Source organism: Chiloscyllium punctatum, chromosome 19 (assembly GCF_047496795.1).
Source record: "Chiloscyllium punctatum isolate Juve2018m chromosome 19, sChiPun1.3, whole genome shotgun sequence".
Lineage (NCBI taxonomy): Eukaryota > Metazoa > Chordata > Chondrichthyes > Orectolobiformes > Hemiscylliidae > Chiloscyllium > Chiloscyllium punctatum.
The window spans coordinates 92,965,824-92,983,865 of NC_092757.1; the positions used below are offsets into that span (position 1 = coordinate 92,965,824).

Below are 18,042 nucleotides of genomic sequence, written 5' to 3' on the forward strand. Positions count from 1 at the left end.
GAGAAAACAAATTTTCAAACCACGATTCAGGATTAACATTGGCTGATTTTCAAAGGCCACTTTATTGAAAAGGTTTTGATCTAAAACAGGAGAAATGGAGGAGACAGGCTCTAAAAGAATGAGCTGATTGAACACAAAACAAACATTAGACAGAATGTGACACTGACACCCTCTTGTATTTTCACTGGATTTGATGATCTTTTCTGTTTTGTTGAACTGAGCAGTATAAACAGTGAGGAACAATTCTCAATTCCAGGCTGATACCAGGTGACAGATCCAGGTATTCCGACTGGTCACCTCATTCAGTTTCATCCAGAACTGAGCAAACACTACTTGCATTTGTATAACGCCTTTGAGATAGTAAAACATTCCACACGATTCACAGGCGTATTGTTTGGCAAATACTCACATGCAGCTATAATGAGCTTGGGACAGTAGTTTGGACAAAAAGGCATCTTTTCAGTGGGTTGGGGTGGGGGGCGGGGGGCGGGGGGGGGGGGGGGGTGGGGAACAGAATTTGCGAGAAACGCGGGAAGGCTGAGGGAGGGTATGTCAGAGCTCAGAGCCCAAGCAGCTGATGGAATGGCTACAGGCAATGGAGTTAGTAACGTCAGTGACCAAGGGGCCAAAAGTGCACAGTGCAGAGATCTTGGACGATTAGTGGGGCTAGACTCCGTTACAGAGTGACGGAGGGACAAGGCTGTGGAAGAATTGGAAACCAAGGGACCCATCTAAAGGCTACAGCTATTGGAGATAATTCAGGCTTTTCATCAACACACTTATAATTCCACTCAGTCAAGTGATCTATGCCCCATACATCATACTTGGCCCAGTCACATCTCTCTAGGATTCACTGTGTGTAAGTCACAGCGTCTAATGCTCCGCTCTCCCCATTTCCCACTTCAATACCCTCTGGCTCCCACATGATGGAATAAAAATGCTCCCGGTCTCACTCTCTCTGGGTGACATTAGCCCAGTCGGGGAAGCTGTCCAGATTGAACATAAGTCGACCCCAGGTGTTGATGGCGAGAGTGACACTGGCCACTCCGATGATGTTCAGCACGACCCCAGCCTTGACCTGTGGAAAGGGAAAACATCGATTCCGTCACATTGGTTTAAATTTACTCTCAGGAAGCTGGCTACCTTAAAAAAAACATTCCTGATGTTGGGAGGGAGGGAGCTCGTGGAGATTAGTGCAACAGCTGGAGTCTGAAAGAAGATCACAATGCACTGGAACAGATAGAGGCCATTCAGCCCCTCACTGTCTACAGCAGAGGACCCACCTGCATAGCCACTCAAGTCTTTTACACAGGAAATAGAATGAGGCCATTCAGCCCCTCACTGTCTGTTATACAAGAAAAGGTGGAGGCCATTCAGCCCCTTCAATCTGTTGGAATGATGTAGCATAGACAGACTTTGTTTCACCATTATAACTGTGCTAGCTCTTGTAGATTACTCCCACCTCTCCACACTTTCCCCATTACCCTGCAATATCTTTCCCGGAGTATTCACTGGGATATAAATCAATAATATTTCCAATCACTGAATGTTCAATAACAGAAGGACACAGATTGAAGGTGATTGGCTGAAGATCCAAACGGGGAGAGGGGTTTGAAGGTGCAAACATTGCAGGGTCGATGGGAGCGAGTGCACACTGGGGCTGGATGGAGCCCAAGGAGCTCAATGTCTCCTGATACATTGATTATTCTGTGATTCATTCCTACAGTTTATCTCATTCTGGTTTTGAAAGTTCCTATTAAATCTGCTTTGACCAGAACTTCCAAGCAGCCTGTTTGGGATCACAACTCACTGTGACAGAAATCCATTCCTCACCTTACTTTAGGAGCCTTTGTCAAACCTCTGAACTCCCATTACTGAGCCTCGTGCTCCAGACACAGTCCCTTCCTGTGGAAGCTCTCAGTGTTATTCCAACAAGCCCCTCTTGAGCTTCTTTATTTTTCAGAGAACAACCTCAACTTCCCCCATCTCTCCATGTAACTGTGAACCCTCATCCCCAGAAACATTTTAATAAGGCTGAGTGCCCTCACTAAAGCCTTGACATCTCTACCAGTACCTGGTATCAGTCTGGGCACAATACACGGGCACTAACCAGAGGTTTATAAATAAAGCTTGCCATTTAGTGCTTCATTGCTCTTGTACTCTTTGCCTGTTTTGATTAAGCTGATGTTCTGTCTGCTTTTTAACAGCTTCCTAACCTGTCCTGTCACTTTGGAAGGTACACCCCTCCCCCCGGTGTCTCGTACCATTTAGTTTTGGTTCCCTCATCTCCTCCTCCCTCCAAAAATATAACACTTCACACTTCTCTGTGTTATCCTGTATCAGCCATGAATCTGCCCATTCCAATCGTCTGTGTCCTTTCAAAGACTGCGATTCTCCTCCATATTATTTCCTTGTTCCGTATCATCGACACATTTTGAAACTGTGCCTGGCAATTTTGGTATTTCCACACGAGTTGGGCACTGTGTACAAGAGCAGTTTTTGTTGCCTGTTGCTAACTCCCCTGTGAGTAGCCGGTGCTGATCTGCTGCAGGCCATGTGGTCTGGGTATAACCCATTGTGCTGTTAGGAAGGCAATTCCAGGATGTTGACCCAGTAACGGTGAAGGAAGGAGGAGATATTTCCAAATCAGGGTGGGATGTACTTTCAATGGGGGGGGGGGTTATACGCAGTAATGTGCACCAAAGGCTAGATCATGAACATTCTGCAGAAAGAGCAGTGCTTGTGACTCCCAGACAGACCAACGTGTACTCCCTCCAGCCTGACACACAGCTGTTCATCACTCCATGTTAATTTGTGCAGAGCCATTACACATCTGGCCGCAGCACCTTTTACCCCAAGGGCCTGTCCTTCACCAAGAAGCCTATCCCATGGAACCTTTTCAAATGCCTTATGAAAGTCAATATACGTAACATGCATCTCATTACCCTCAACAGCCTGAGTTCAATATAGAACTCAATCAATTTATTTGATTATAAATTAACTTCAACAAAATCATGACTTTCATTAATGAGCTCATGCTTTCCAAGTACTAATTCTTTTTCTCCCACTTTATTGGTCGGTCTGTTGTTAAACCCCATTTCCCCATTTTGGCTCCACACCTATATAGAGACAAAAAAAAACTGCAGATGCTGGAATCCAAGGTAGACAGGCAGGACAACAAAGAACAAAGAAAATTTACAGCCCAGGAACAGACCCTCCGGCCCTCCAAGTCTAAGCCGATCCAAGTCCACTGTCTAAACCTGTCGCCCAATCCCTAACCATCTGTATCCCTCTGCTTCCCACCTACCCATGCATCTGTCCAGACACATCTTAAATGAATCTACCGTGCCTGCCTCTCTCACCTCTGCTGGCAACACATTCTAAGCACCTGCCACCCTCTGTGTAAAGTCCTTGCCACGTATATCCCTCTTCCAGGAGGCTGGAGGAACACAGCGGGCCAGGCAGCATCAGGAGATGGAGAAGTCAATGTTGCGGGTGTAACCCTTCTTCAGGACTCAGGACCTCTCTCTGTTGACTTCTCCGCCTCCTAACGCTGCTTGGCTTGTTGTGTTCTTCCAGCCTCCTGCTTGTCTACCTCCATTATCTATAAAGGCACTTAACCCAAAAAAATCATTCATTGGTCACAGTGTGGAAATTTCAATTGATCCTCCACATCTCCAGCTCTCTCGGATAGTGAGCACTCCCTTTCCTGTCAATGGTTCCTGCTGATTTCACCCCTGAATGGTTTGGGTCCTGTTATCAGACTCTGTCCAGGTTCAGGATCCCCACCAGACAAAATCGTTTCTCTATATCTTCCCTTCCTTTATGATTTGAAGAGGTTGATTCCCAAATGCCAGTCCAACATGGCCCCTTCCTTCGTTGGACTATACACACACTGTTTCAAAAAACCCTCCTGGACCCATCTAAATAATTGCTCCCCATCAAAACCTCTGGGAGTAATGAAATCCCAGTCAATATGAGAGAAGTTAAATTCACCCACCACAACAGTCCTGTTATTTTCACATCTTTCCAGAATCGGACTACATACCTCTTCCTTTATCTCCCACTAGCAGCTGGAAGGTCTGTAGTACAGTCCCAATACTGTGATTATACTCGTCCTATTCCTAAGCTTACCCATAATGTATCGCTGCAAGATCCCTTCAGTATGTCCTCCCCCCAACACAGCTGTGATATGCTCCCTAATCAGTAATGCAATTCCCCCACCTTGTCTGCTTCCTCCTCCGTCTTGTCTAAAACATCACTATCCCAGAACCCTGAGGAGCACTGACATACAGAGGGATCTGGGCATACAGGTCAACAGACCCCTGAAAGTGGCAATACAGGTGACTAAGGTGGTCAGGAAGGCATACAGCACGATTGCCTTCATTGGCCAGGACGTCGAATATAAAAGTTGGCCAGTTATGGTAGAGCTGTACAAAACTTTAGTGAGGTCACATTTGGAAAACTGCATGCAGTTCGAGTTGCCACACTACCAGAAGGACCTGGATGCTTTGGAAAGGTGCAAAGAAGGTTTACCAGAATGTTGTTTGGTCTGGAGGGTTTTGGTTATGAGGACAGGTTGGATAAACTCGGATTATTTTCACTGGAAAATGGAGGCTGAGGGGCCAGTTGATAGAGGTCTACAAAATTATGAGAGGCATAGATAGGGTGGATAGTCAAAGGCTTTTCCCCAGGGTGGAAAGGTCAATTCCAAGGGGGCAGAGGTTCAAGGTGAGAGAGGGAAAATGTTTCACACAGAGGATGGTGGGTGCTTAGAACAGTTTGGCAGTGGAGGTGGTGGAAGCAAGAATGTCAACACAGTTAAGGTGTATTGTTATAGACATGTGAACAGGAGGTGAACAGAGGGATAGATATCATGTATGGGCAATAAGTAGTGGGTCTAAGTAAGCATTAGTTATTGGCGCAGGCTTGATGGGCCGAAGGGCCTGTTCCTGTGCTGCATTGTTCTTTGTCCTGTTGATAGAATTCAATGGTCTTTCTCTCACTTTTGCAGAAGTTATGTTACTCCAACGTGGTACCAGGTAACCGTCTGAAGGTATTGGCTCATCAGAAACGGGCCTAACACTTTGAACTGACAATTTTAGCCACCTCCAGAGGTGCTGAATCCCAACAGCCAATGGTCCCTGGGACAAAACCAACATGGCACTGCCTGACCAAAATGGATAGTCATTGTGCACAGGAATTGGGAAAGTCTACTTATGTGGTTCCATTACTAATATTTATCAGTACTTTTTGTTAAATTGAATCTGCTATGAATATGCCCATTTCACCAGTCTATGTTCTTCAGAAATCTGTGAACATCTTCCTGTTTGTTGGCATTGGAGAGTCAGTAACGAGGGGTCAACAATTTAAAATTGTCACTTGGACAGTAAGAGGGGACATTAGCTCAAATGTCTTTCTGAAAGGGATTTTGGATTGTGGAATGTTAGAGTACTTGAGTTGGAGATCAATAGCAAGCCTTCAGGGGAATGTGGCTAAGTATCTGACAAAATTCTCACAAAAAGGAGGATAGCGGCATTTGTTTTCTTTGCTTACAGTCAAGTGCTGGCAAATGGGATTAGTACACCCTTGTAGTCAGGGGGTTGAATTGCACCAGACTCGATGGGCCAAAGAGTCTTTTTCTGTGTTTAGACCTCTATGGTTTCGAGCCAGTACAGACAGGATGTGCTGAATGGCTACCTGTCCTATAAATGTCAGTGGGTTGGACACTGGACAGTCCAAGCAGCCAATGTGGCTGAGCACGTGTCAGTGATTATCTCTGATTACACAACCAATCCAGAGGCTGCAGGAACTTATAAACTAAGGCAGCAACTTCAAACTATTCAACTGTTCTCAATGGCTTCAGTGTTGAACAGCAAGATGTCTCCAGCCTTTGTCTCTATCTGTTCTCTCAGAACAGAAACAAGCTTAGGCCATTTGGCCCTCAAGCCTGCTCCACCACTCAGTACAATCATAGAATCCCCACACTGTGGAAGCAGGCCATTCAGCCCATCGAGTGCACATGCTTATTCAGATCAGAAATTACTTTCACTTTCCTGGCTGTTTCCCATCGCCCTCCACTTCTCTGCCAATCAAAATACTCACCATATCGAAGACCCTGAGGTGACCGTAGGAGAACACTATGGCATTGGAGGGTGTAGCAACAGGCAACATGAAGGCAAAGGAAGTGCTTAAAGTGGTCGGGATCATCACGTACAGAGGATTCATCCGGATGGTGGTGGCCTGAATTGGAAAGATTGAGAGAGAGGGACAAGTTAGCAAGGAGGAAGCACTGACACATCTGGTCTGTGTTTGTTTTTTCGGATGACAGCGCACTGGAATACATTTTGGTGAACAGTCATTAAAATCAGTTTTTATTAGACTCAGCGTTTCATGTTATCATGCACAGCACAGAGGGAGCCAATCAGCTTTATGCTGTGTACCCATGGAGCAAATCAATCCGTTCCACTCCCATTTGAAGTCCCCGTATATATTGCCAATCCTAAACCAGCACTGAATCCCAAAAAACCCCAGGGCTGCTTCCCGAATAGCATTGTGTGTCCATCTACAGTACATATCCTGCAATGGGCCAAGGATGGGGCTCACCATTTACTCAAGGCTAAACAGAGGTTAGTAACATACCAGCTGTTCGAGTCAGTAATGCTGACATTCTAATGAAAAACATGACTATTCTAAAAAATAAATCTTCACCATGAATTAGTATATCAAATTTAACCGGCTCTGAATGATGGAGAAGGCTCGAGGGGCTGAATGGCCTTTGGATGAAGCTGAAGTCTCTCTAAGGATCCACTGGCTCCCTTTAATGAGGAAGAATGATGTTGGTCAGTGATCCCTCCCTCAATCTGAAACAGCTCAAATCAAATGAATCGCAACATTTGTCCCACTGTCCCCTCAATAAGAAGTATAGTATACCATTTTGGATGATGTTGGCGGCAACGACCTACCAGGGGAAAGCCACAGTGGCCAGGTTTGTGGCACTGAGCCTGGCTCTGTGGCTCAGAAGGGAAGGGGGGGAAGAAGAGAAGTGCAATAGTGATAGGAGATTCAAAGGTGAGAGGAACAAACAGAAGATTCTGTCGTCGTGAGCAAGATGCCCAGATGGTGTGTTGCCTCCTGGATGCTAGGGTCAGGGATGTCTTGGATCAAGTATACAGGATTCTTAAGGGGGAGGGAGAGCAGCCAGAGGTTGTGGTACACATCGGCATCAATGACATAGGTAGGGAAAGGGATGAGGGACCTGAAAAGAGAATATAAGGAGTTAGGTTGGAAGCTAGAAGGCAGGACGAGCAGAGTAGTGATCTCAGGAATGCTATCGGTGCCATGTGCCAGTGAGGCTAGGACTGGAGAGCGAGTGCAGATGAACACATGGCTGCAGGGGTTGGTGTCGGATGGCGTTTCAGATATGTGGATCGTTGGGATACCTCCTGGGGAGGGTGGGACCTGTACAAGAACTGGAGGGGCACCAATATCACAGACGGGAGGTTTGCAAGAGCTTTGAGGAAGGTTTAAACTAGATTGGCGGGGGGTGGGAATATGAGCTGCAAATCAGATGATGGAGTAGGCAGTAAACTGCCAGATACAGCCTGCAGAGAGTCTGTGAGGAGGGATAGGCACTTGATAGGACAAAGGTACAGTCAAGTGTGATGGGTTGAAGTGTGTATATTTTAATGCAAGGAGAATCAGGAATAAGAGTACTTGGAACTATGATGTTGTGGCCATAGATATCAGAGGGACAGAAATGGCTGTTGGATGTTCTGGGGTTCGGATGTTACACAAGGAATTGTTAGGGTGGGGAACGGAGGTAAAAGAGGTGGAGGAGTGACATTGCTAATCAGGGATAGCATCTCAGCTTGCAGAAAGGGAGATCGTCCTACAGAATCAGTATGGGTGGAAGTCAGAAACAGGAAAGGGGCAGTCTCTTTATTTAGGCGTTTTCTACTGGCTCCCCAATAGCAACAGAGGCACAGAGGAGCAGATTGGGAGGCAGATTTTGGAATGGTGCAGAGATAACAGGGTCATTGTCACGAGGGACTTTAATTTCCCTCATATTGATTGGAACCTATTTAGTTCAAATAGTTTGGATGGAGCAGTTTTTGTCAGGTGTGTCCAGGAAGGATTCCTGACTCAATATGTAGATAAGCTGACTAACAGGGGAGGCCATACTGGACTTGGTGCTTGGCAACGAACCAGGCCAGGAGTCCAATCTCTCAATGGGAGAGCATTTCGGTGATAGTGATCACAACTCCCTGACCTTTACTATTGTCATGGAGATTGACAGGAGCAGACGGTATGGCAAAATATTTAATTGGAGAAGGGGGAATTACAATAGTATTAGGCAGGAACTGGGGTGCCGAAATTAGGAACAAATGTTCTCAGGAAAATGCAGGACAGAAATGTGGAGGTTGTTTCGGGGAGCACGTGTCGATTGTGCTGGATAGGGTTGTCCCACTGATGCAAGGAAGGATGGTAGGGTGAAGGAACCTTGCCTGACAAGGGATGTAGAACATCTAGTCAAGAGGAAGAAGGAAGTTTACTTAAGGTTGAGGAGGCAAGGATCAGACAGGACTCTAGAAGGTTACAAGATAGACGGGAAGGAACTGAAGAATGGACTTAGACCTAGAAGGGGGCATGAAAAAGCTTTAGCAGGTAGGATTGAGGAAATCCCTAAGGCATTCTACACTTATGTGAGGAACAAGAGGATGGCCAGAGTGAGGGGAGGGCCAATCAGGGATAGCGGAGGCAACATCTGCCTGGAGGCGGAGGAGGTAGGGGAAGTCCTTAATTAATACATTGCTTCAGTTTTCACTACTGGGAGGGACCTTGACGATTCTGCAGACAGCGTGAAACAGACGGATGGGCTAGACCAGGCTGATGTTAAGAAGGAGAATGTGCTGAAAATTTTGAAAAACATAAGGATAGATCAGTCCCCCTGGGCCAGATGGGATATACCCAAGGTTACTCCAGGAAGTGAGGGAAGAGATTGCTGTGCCTTTGGCGATGATCTTTGCATCCTCACTGTCCACTGGAGTAGTGCCGGATGATTGGAGGGTGGAAAATGTTATTCCCTTGTTCAAGAAAGGGAATAGGGATAATCCTCAGAATTATAGAACAGTCAGTCTTATATCGAAGGTGGACAAAGTATTGGAGAGGATTCTGAGAGATAAGATTTACGATTACTTGGAAAACCGTAGTTCGATTAGCAGATAGTCAGCATGGCTTTGAGAGGGGCAGGTCATGCCTCACAAACCTTAATGAATTCTTTGATGATGTAACAAAACATGTTGATGAAGGTAGAGCAGTGGATGTGGTGTACATGGATTTTAGCAAGGCATTTGATAAGGTTCCTCATGGTAGGCTCATTCAGAAAGTAAGGAGGCATGGGATACAGAATTGACTGACCTGTAGAAGACAGAGGGTGGCAGTAGATGGAAAGTATTCAGCCTGGAGCTCGGTGACCAGTGGTGTTCCGCAGGGATTGGTTACAGGACCTCTACTCTTTGTGATTTTTATAAATGACTTGGAGAAGGAAGTGGAACAGTGAGTTAGTAAAGTTTACCAATGACACGAAGGTTGGTGGAGTGGTGAATAGTGTGGAGGGCTGTTATAGATTTCAACGGGAAATTAACAGGATGCAGAATTGAGCTGATAAGTGGCAGATGGAGTTCAACCTGGAAAAGTGTGAAATCATTCATTTTGGAAGGTCAAATTTGAATACAGATTACAGGGTTAAAGGCAGGATTCTTGGCAGTGTGGAGGAACAGAGGGATCTTGGGATCCATGTCCAAAGATCCCTCAAAGTTGCCACCCAAGTTGATCGGGTTGTTAAGAAGGTGTGTGGTGTGCTGGCTTTCATTAGCAGTGGGATTGAGTTTAAGAGCCATGAGGTTATGCTGTAGCTCTATAGAGCCCTAGTTAGACCCACACTTGGAATATTGTGTTCTGTTCTGATCGCCTCATTGTAGGAAGGATGTGGAAGCTTTAGAGAGGGTGCAGAGGAGATTTCCCGGGATGCTGCCTGAACTGGAGGGCATGTCTTATGAAGAAAGATTGAGGGAGCTAGGGCTTTTCTCATTGGAGTGAGGAAGGATGAGAGGTGACTTAATGGAGGTGTACAGGATGGTGAGAGGCAGAGATAGGGTGGATAGACAGAGATTTTTCCCCAGGGCGGAAATGTCTATCATGAGGGGGCATAATTTTAAGGTGATTGGAGGAGGGTTTAGGGGAGATGTCAGTGGTAGGTTCTTTACACAGAGAGTGGTGGGTGCTTGGAATGCAATGCCAGCAGTGGGAGTAGTCAGATACACTAGGGTCATTTAAGCGACTCTTGGATAGGCACATGGAAGCTAGTACAATGAAGGGTATGTGGGTTAGTCTGATCTTAGAGTAGGATAAAAGGCCAGCACAACCTCGATGGCCGAAGGGCCTGTACTGTTCAATGTTCTATGTCATTGGTGGGATCGTGGGTGGGAAAAAGCTGCTGCTGTGACCAGCCAAATGACACTCACTGACACCCCGCCCCCCTCCCTCCCCCCCCACACCTCCTCCCTCCCTCCCCCCCCACACTTCCTCCCTCCCTCCCCCCCTCCCAACCCCCACCCCCCTCCCTCACTCCCCCACCCCCTCGTCCCCTCCCAACCCCCCACGCCCCCTCCCTCCTCCCAACCCCCACCCCCCTCCCTCACTCCCCCACCCCCTCCCCCCTCCCAACCCCCCACACCCCTCCCTCCCCCCTCCTAACCCCCCCACCCCCCTCCCAACCCCCACCCCCCCACTCCCTCCCTCCCTCCATGTGTCTCGCTGCTGCTGAAGTAATCAATGTGGTGCCTCTGGGATACAAGATTAAAAGATCCACATTTCTATCGCAGTCTATCCCAAAGCTGGTCACAGCCAATGAGGTGCTCTGAAATATGGTCACTGTTACAAAGTTAGAGCCAATTTGCTCACAGCGAGCTCCCCCAGACAGCAATGTGAGAAATGATCAGATCATGTGTTTTGCTGCTGAATTATTGGCTGGGACACTGGGATTAACTGCCCTGATCTCCTTCAAAATCATGGGATCTCTTCCATCCACCGAAAAGAACAAGCAGGGGGTTTCATATCTCATTGATCACATCAAGGCCCTGTACGTTCAGAATAAACACCCACAGAATCTCAGTCCCAAATCCTGTTCATCATGGGGCTTCTCATCTGTTGGGTTGAATATTTTGATATCACCTTCAGCCGATTTATTGAAGATCACACGAGTGAACTATTAACACCAGCATGGAATGATTACACCAAGTTAACTTGGGTTCAATTGTCTTTCATTAAACAACAATCCTACTGCCCGTAATCCCACACAGAACAGCAAGGATCTTTGTGACACAGTGGTAGTGTCCCTGCCTCTGGGCTGTAGAGGAACAGGTTCAAGTCCCACCTGCTCCAGAGGTGTGTAACATCATCTCTGCACAATAGGGAGGGAGCTCTGGGATTTTGACTCAGTGCTGGTGTAGGAATGGGATGTACACGGGCCCTTTGAGGGGGAGTGGGACTGATTGATTTACTCCGTGGGTAAACAACATGAAGCTGAATGACTCCCTCTGTGCTGTACTGGGCAACATGAAACACTAATTGTAAAGACTCGTTTGAATGATGGTTCATTGATATTTATTCCAGTGAGCTGTCATTCAGCTGCTGGCAGCACTGTCTGGGACATCTGTCACTTCTATCCCAACAGCAGCAATTCGAAACTTCACTTCCTGTCCTGTTCAATTCCCCTATCCTCCTTTGCGTCATTCCCCCAGTCACAGCACAACTTCCACTCTTTATCTCATTGTGACATATTTCATTTCCTCGGTGTGATGGAATACTCCCCACTTGCCCTGGATGGGGCAGCCCCAACAACACTCAAGAAGCTTGACACCATCCAGGACAAAGCAGCCGCTTGATTGGCCCCACATCCACAAACACCCACTCCCTCCCCCACCGACGCTCAGTAGCAGCAGTGTGTACCCTCTACAAGATGTGCTGCAGAAATTCACCAAAGTTCCTCAGACAGCACCTTCCAAACCCATGACCACTTCCATCTACAAGGACAAGGGCAGCAGATACATGGGAACACCACCCCCTGCAAGTTCCTCTCCGAGCCCCTCCCCATCCTGACTTGGAAATATATCGCTGTCCTTTCAATGTCACTGGGTCAAAATCCTGGAATTCCCTCCCTAAGGGACATTGTGGGTCAACCTACAGCACATGGGCTGCAGTGGTTCAAGAAGGCAGCTCACCCCCACCTTCTCAAGGGGGCAACTAGGGACGGGGTAATAAATACTGGGGTCCAGCCAGCCACACTCCCATTCCAAAAATGAAACAGAAAATTAGATCGGAGGTTTGAATGGATTCATATTTGTAATGGGTTTAGATTAATTGGGGACCTTTCCCATTTGTTCTCCTCCTTCCTGAGCAGTAACCTGACTGATTCCTGTTACTAGAGATCAACCTCTGTTTGACCCCAGGCTGACCTGGCCTGGTCTAAAGGACTGTGTATTGGACAATGCAGCACTCCCTTGCTGGGAGTGGAACCCACAGTGTCGGAACCCCAAGAAAACCTTACCACCAACCCCCCCCCCCAACCCTCCCACATCCCCCAGCCCCACATTTCACCCCAGAGTAACAGAACAATGCAAAAACTGGAAAGCACATACCATTGAAGCCAGGACAGGAAGGAAGAGGGTAGCTGTAGCAACATTGGTGGTGCACTCTGTGAAGATAGCAACTATCAGACACAAGATAATCACAATGGCCCATGGGGGAATGGTCTGGAGGGGCACTAACTGATTCCCCAACCACCTGGAAAGGCCAGAAACCTGGGGGGAAGGAAAAACATTGAGCATTTTAACTCGGACAGTATTTCTGTTAACGTCCAGTCTGTAAATGTGATCCAGAGCTTCCAGTCCAGTTCAATTCATCCCATTTCCAATGTAACATCTAAAGACCAGTATTTTTCATTTTTCTGATTTTTTAAATTGTGAACTGAACTGGGAAAAGGAGTGTTCAAAAACCCAAGGTGCACTGAAGGAATGGGTGCACTTTTAAAAGCAATCGACCAAAACAAATTATAAGTTGTGTTTACAGAGCTGCTTTGTTTAAGCACTAGGTGTGGCTGGGTGTTGTTCAGCTGAGCCCAGAGACACAGCAGTGGCCACAAGCAGCTGATTGGTTTGTGGAGTTGTGACCAGCTGTGGATGCCAAAGACTGAGCAGCCTAACGACAGCTCTCTGATTGGCTCCCAAGCAGTTGAACAGCTTGTGGGTCTGAACGATACTGGCAGAAGCTCTCAGACCTCCAGAAGAGGAGGTGGTCTGTCTCTCCATGGTAACGTAAACCCCTAAAGCCTGAAAAGAGCCAGTTTGCTTTCTCTCACCAGTTGCTGGCAGCTGTGGCTTGTAACTGGTAACTAAAGATTTTGCAGTGATGAACTAACTGTTGGTGCCCCTTGTGGGGAATTGAAAAGAACCTGGAGAAGAGAGATTGAAGGACAGCAAGTCATGGTAAGCAAAAACATCATCCCAGCAAACCCTGCGATCTGGTGCCATTGGACCGTGACTCTCTGATCTTTCCCTCCCTTCAATGTGTTTGTCTGTGTGTGTATGTATGTGTGTGTGCGCGCGCATGTGTCTGTGTGTGTGTGTGTGTGTGTGTGTGTGTGTGTGAGACACGTGGTTAGAATCTCTTTGTAATAGAGTCATAGAGATGTACCAGCATGTAAACAGACCCTTCGGTCCAATCCATCCATGCTGACCAGATATCCCAACCTAATGTAGTCCCATTTGCCAGCACCCGGCCCATATCCCTCCAAACCCTTCCTATTCATATACCCATCCAAATGCCTTTTAAATGCTGCAATTGTACCAGCCTCCACCACATCCTCTGGCAGCTCATTCCATACACGTACCACCCTCTGTGTGAAAAAGTTACCCCTTAGGTTCCATTTTATATCTTTCCCCTCTCACACTGAACCTAAGACCTTTAGTTCTGGACTCTCCCACCCCAGAGAAAAGACTTTGTCTATTTACCCTATCCATGCCCCTCATGATTTTGTACAACTCCATTAGGTCACCCTTCAGCCTGCGACGCTCCAGGGAAAACAGCCCCAGCCTGTTCAGCCTCTCCCTATAGCTCAAATCCTCCAACCCTGGCAACATCCTTGTAAATCTTTTCTGAACCCTTTCAAGTTTCACCACATCCACCCAACTCCTGTACTCAATGCTCTGACCAATAAAGGAAAGCATACCAAATGCCTTCTTCACTATCCTATCGACCTGCGACTCCTCTTTTAAGGAACTATGAGCCGACACTCCAAGGTCTCTTTGTTCAGCAACACTCCCCAGGACCTTACCATTAAGTGTATAAGTCCTGCCATGATTTGCTTTTCTAAAATGCAGCATCTCACATTTATCTAAATTAAACTCCATCTGCCACTTCTTGGCCCAGTGGCCTATCTGATCAAGATCCCATTGTACTCTGAGGTAACCCTCTTCGCTGTCCACTACACCTCCAATTTTGGTGTCATCTGCAACCTTACAACTATCCCTCTTATGCTCACATTCAAATAATTTATATAAATGATGAAAAGTAGAGGGCCCAGCACCGATCCTTGTGGCACTCCACTGATTACAAGCCTCTAGCCTGAAAAACAACCCTCCACCACCACCCTCTGTCTTCTACCTTTGAGCCAGTTCTGTATCCAAATGGCTAGTTCTCCCTGTATTCCATGAGATCTAACCTTGCTAATCAGTCTCCCATGGGGAACCTTGTCGAGTGCCTTAGTGAAGTCCATATAGATCACATCTACCACTCTGCCCTCATCAATCCATAGATAGTAATTCCTATTAAGTACAGGAACTCTGGTGTGTGCTTTCTGTCAAACTGTGTCTAAAAGATGGGTAAAATTGGGGAACTTTGCATAGCTCGATAAAATCTTTAACTTTTGTGACAATTAGGGAACGCGATGGCCTAGTGGTATTATCGCCAGAGTACCGACCCAGATAATGTTCGGGAAATCTAGGTTCAAATCCCGCCACTACAGACAGTGGTATTTAAATTCAATAAAAATCTGGAATTAAGAGTCTAATGGTAAATCTGTCGATTGTAGGAAAAAACCCATCTGGTTCACTAATGCCCTTTAGAGAAGGAAGCTGCCATCCTTACCTGGTCTGGCCTACATGTGACTCCAGCCCTACAGCAATGTGGTTGACTCTTAACTGCCCTCGGGGCAATTAGGGATGGGCAATAAATTTCAGCAAGGCCTTTGATAAAGTTCCCCGTGGTAGGCTCATTCAGAAAGTAAAGGGGCATGGGATACAGGGAAACCTGTCTGTCTGGATACAGAATTGGCTGGCCCATAGAAGACAGAGGGTCATCGTAAATGGAAAGTATTCAGCCTGGAGCTCGGTGACCAGTGGTGTTCCGCAGGGATCGGTTCTGGGACCTCTGCTCTTTGTGATTTTTATAAATGACTTGGATGAGGGAGTGGAAGGGTGGGTTAGTAAGTTTGCTGATGACAGGAAGGTTGGTGGAGTTGTGGATAGTGTGGAAGGCTGTTGTGAGGTGCAATGGAACACTGACAGGATGCAGAGCTGGGCTGATAAGTGGCAGATGGAGTTCAACCTGGAAAAGTGTGAAGTGATTCACTTTGGAAGGTTGAATATGAATGCAGAATACATGGTTAAAGGCAGGATTCTTGGCAGTGTGGAGGAACAGAGGGATCTTGAGGACCCTCAAAATTGCCACCCAAGTTGATAGGGTTGTTAAGAAGCTGTATGGTGTTTCATCAGCAAGGGTATTGAGTTTAAGAGCCGCGAGGTTATGCTGCAGCTCTATAAAGACCTGATTAGACCACACTTGGAATGTTGTGTTCAGTTCTGATCATAGAGTCAGAGAGATGTATAGCACGGAAATAGACCCTTCAGTCTAACTCGTCCATCAGATATTCCAGCCCAATCTAGTCCCACCTGCCAGCACCTGGCCCATATCCCAGGATGCTGCCTGGACTGGAGGGTATGTATATGAAGAAAGGTTGAGGGAACTAGGTCTTTTCTCATTGGAGTGAAGAAGGATGAGAGGTGACTTGATCGAGGTGTACAAGATGACGAGAGGCAGAGATAGAGTGGATAGCCAAAGACGTTTTCCAAGGGTGGAAATGGCCATCACGAGGGGGCATAATTTTAAGGTGATTGGAGAAAGGTTCAGGGGAGATGTCAGAGGTAGGTTCTTTACACAGAGAGTGATGGGTGTGTGGAATGCACTGCCAGCGGTGGTAGTGGAGTCAGAGACATTGGGGACATTTAAGCGACTCTTGGATAGGCACATGGATGATAGTACAATGAAGGGGATGTGGGTTAGTCTGATCTTAGAGTAGGATAAAAGGCCAGCACAACATTGATGGCCGAAGGGCCTGTACTGTTCAATGTTCTATGTTTGATGTTCCAAATGCTGGCATACCCAGTGATGACCTCATCCCCTAAATGATTCCAGAATTTTAGCGTTCTACCGATTTCCAGTGTTCTGTCCCAGTTAGGGGTGACTGACCTCCCCACTCTCGGTCCCCTGTACTATTGCAATGCAGTTTGAGATACAAAGCCTGGTCTTGGTATTCACCATCATAGGGCCTGTACACAGCTCACCAACCGCACTGTCAGGAAGTGGAGGTTTGACCTGACCTTGTACTTCCTGGAGTTCAGGAGATTGAACTGACACAAGGAGAGAGGTTCAAAAGGAACTTTCAAAAGGATATTAGATTTTTAAAGATGATTTGATTAAAATGATTTTAAAATCTTATTTTGTGAATTTTGACAAGGAAACATTTTGTAATGCTCCCAGGAAATAGCATGAGATTGTGGACCAGTTAGATTGCTCTTTTAGGGGCTAGTACAGTGCGAGGGACTGAGTGGCTTCCTCCTGCACTGAGTGAACCTATTCCATCCGACACATCATGAACTTTCTCTGTGTCCTGTGCAAGAACAACATCCCAGAACAGTATCTACTAGGCCCAGTTGAATTGGTCATATACACGGTCAGTTCAGCCACAATTCTGCCCTCTCCCTGTTGCCCCCACAGTGTCTGTACCTGAGCAGGGAGTGAGGGGGTGGGGGTGTGGGGATAGTCGGAGTGCTTACCTCACAGCCTTTAGCCAGTGCGAAGCCTCCTCCCAACAGGAATACCACATTCCAGGGCAGCTTATGGTGAACAACATCCCAACTCAGGAGTCTCGGGCTCGCTCCCTCCTGTTCTGCTGGACGGCATTTATAAAACACAAACAAACAATCTCACAATCATCCTCTCCTCCGTTCCAATCACTCCCGCATTCTCATTGGCTGAAATGTGTTTGGCACTGAGTCAGTAACAGACATGTGAGAGTTGGGAGCCCAGTCTGAATGGGGAAAGGCCGATAGAGGGAGACTGGCTTCCCTCAGCAGTGAGTGTCCCAATACAGCAGAGGGTCACAGTCAAACACTGCCCAGTCTCTGACTGCTCTCAGGGTCAAAGCAATTGTGGTTTGACACAAACTCTGAAAGGACCGTGCCACAGAACTGACTGAGATTCTGACTCAGTCTGGCCATTCTGGTTATTATATTGGCTGGTCTTCTCTGACTGGGCTGGAGACACGTTGGTGGGAAGTGTAGAGGGTGCTTTATTCTGTATCTAACCCCGTGCTGTCCCTGTCCTGGGAGCGTTTGATGGGGACAGTGTAGAGGGATCTTTACTCTGTATCTCACCCCGTGCTGTCCCTCTCCTGGGAGTGTTTGATGGGGGCAGTGTAGAGGGAGCTTTACTCTGTATCTAACCCTGTGCTGTCCCTGTCCTGGGAGTGTTTGATGGGGACAGTGTAGCGGGTGCTTTACTCTGTATCTAACCCCGTGCTGTCCCTGTCCTGGGAGTGTTTGATGGGGACAGTGTAGAGAGAGCTTTACTCTGTATCTAACCCCGTGCTGTCCCTCTCCTGGGAGGGTTTGATGGGGACAGTGTAAAGGGAGCTTTACTCCG

The 18,042-nt window shown here is 47.1% G+C and overlaps 1 protein-coding gene across 3 annotated transcripts in view; it reads right to left on the minus strand.

Annotated features, from left to right (window-relative positions):
* Window positions 1-495: 495 nt before the first annotated feature.
* Window positions 496-18,042, minus strand: part of LOC140491627 (Na(+)/citrate cotransporter-like) — a 50,065-nt gene continuing 32,518 nt past the window's right edge. The window contains exons 9-12 of one of the 3 annotated variants that reach the window (XM_072590082.1): window positions 17,175-17,287; window positions 12,702-12,863; window positions 6,106-6,243; window positions 496-1,078 (exon numbers count right to left, since the gene is read on the minus strand). In XM_072590082.1, the coding sequence (XP_072446183.1) occupies window positions 950-1,078; window positions 6,106-6,243; window positions 12,702-12,863; window positions 17,175-17,287 (542 nt within the window). In that variant the 3' untranslated portion in view covers window positions 496-949. Of the gene's footprint in view, window positions 1,079-6,105; window positions 6,244-12,701; window positions 12,864-17,174; window positions 17,291-18,042 lie in introns of all 3 variants that reach the window. The other 2 variants (XM_072590081.1, XM_072590083.1) reach the window with 2 other exon arrangements.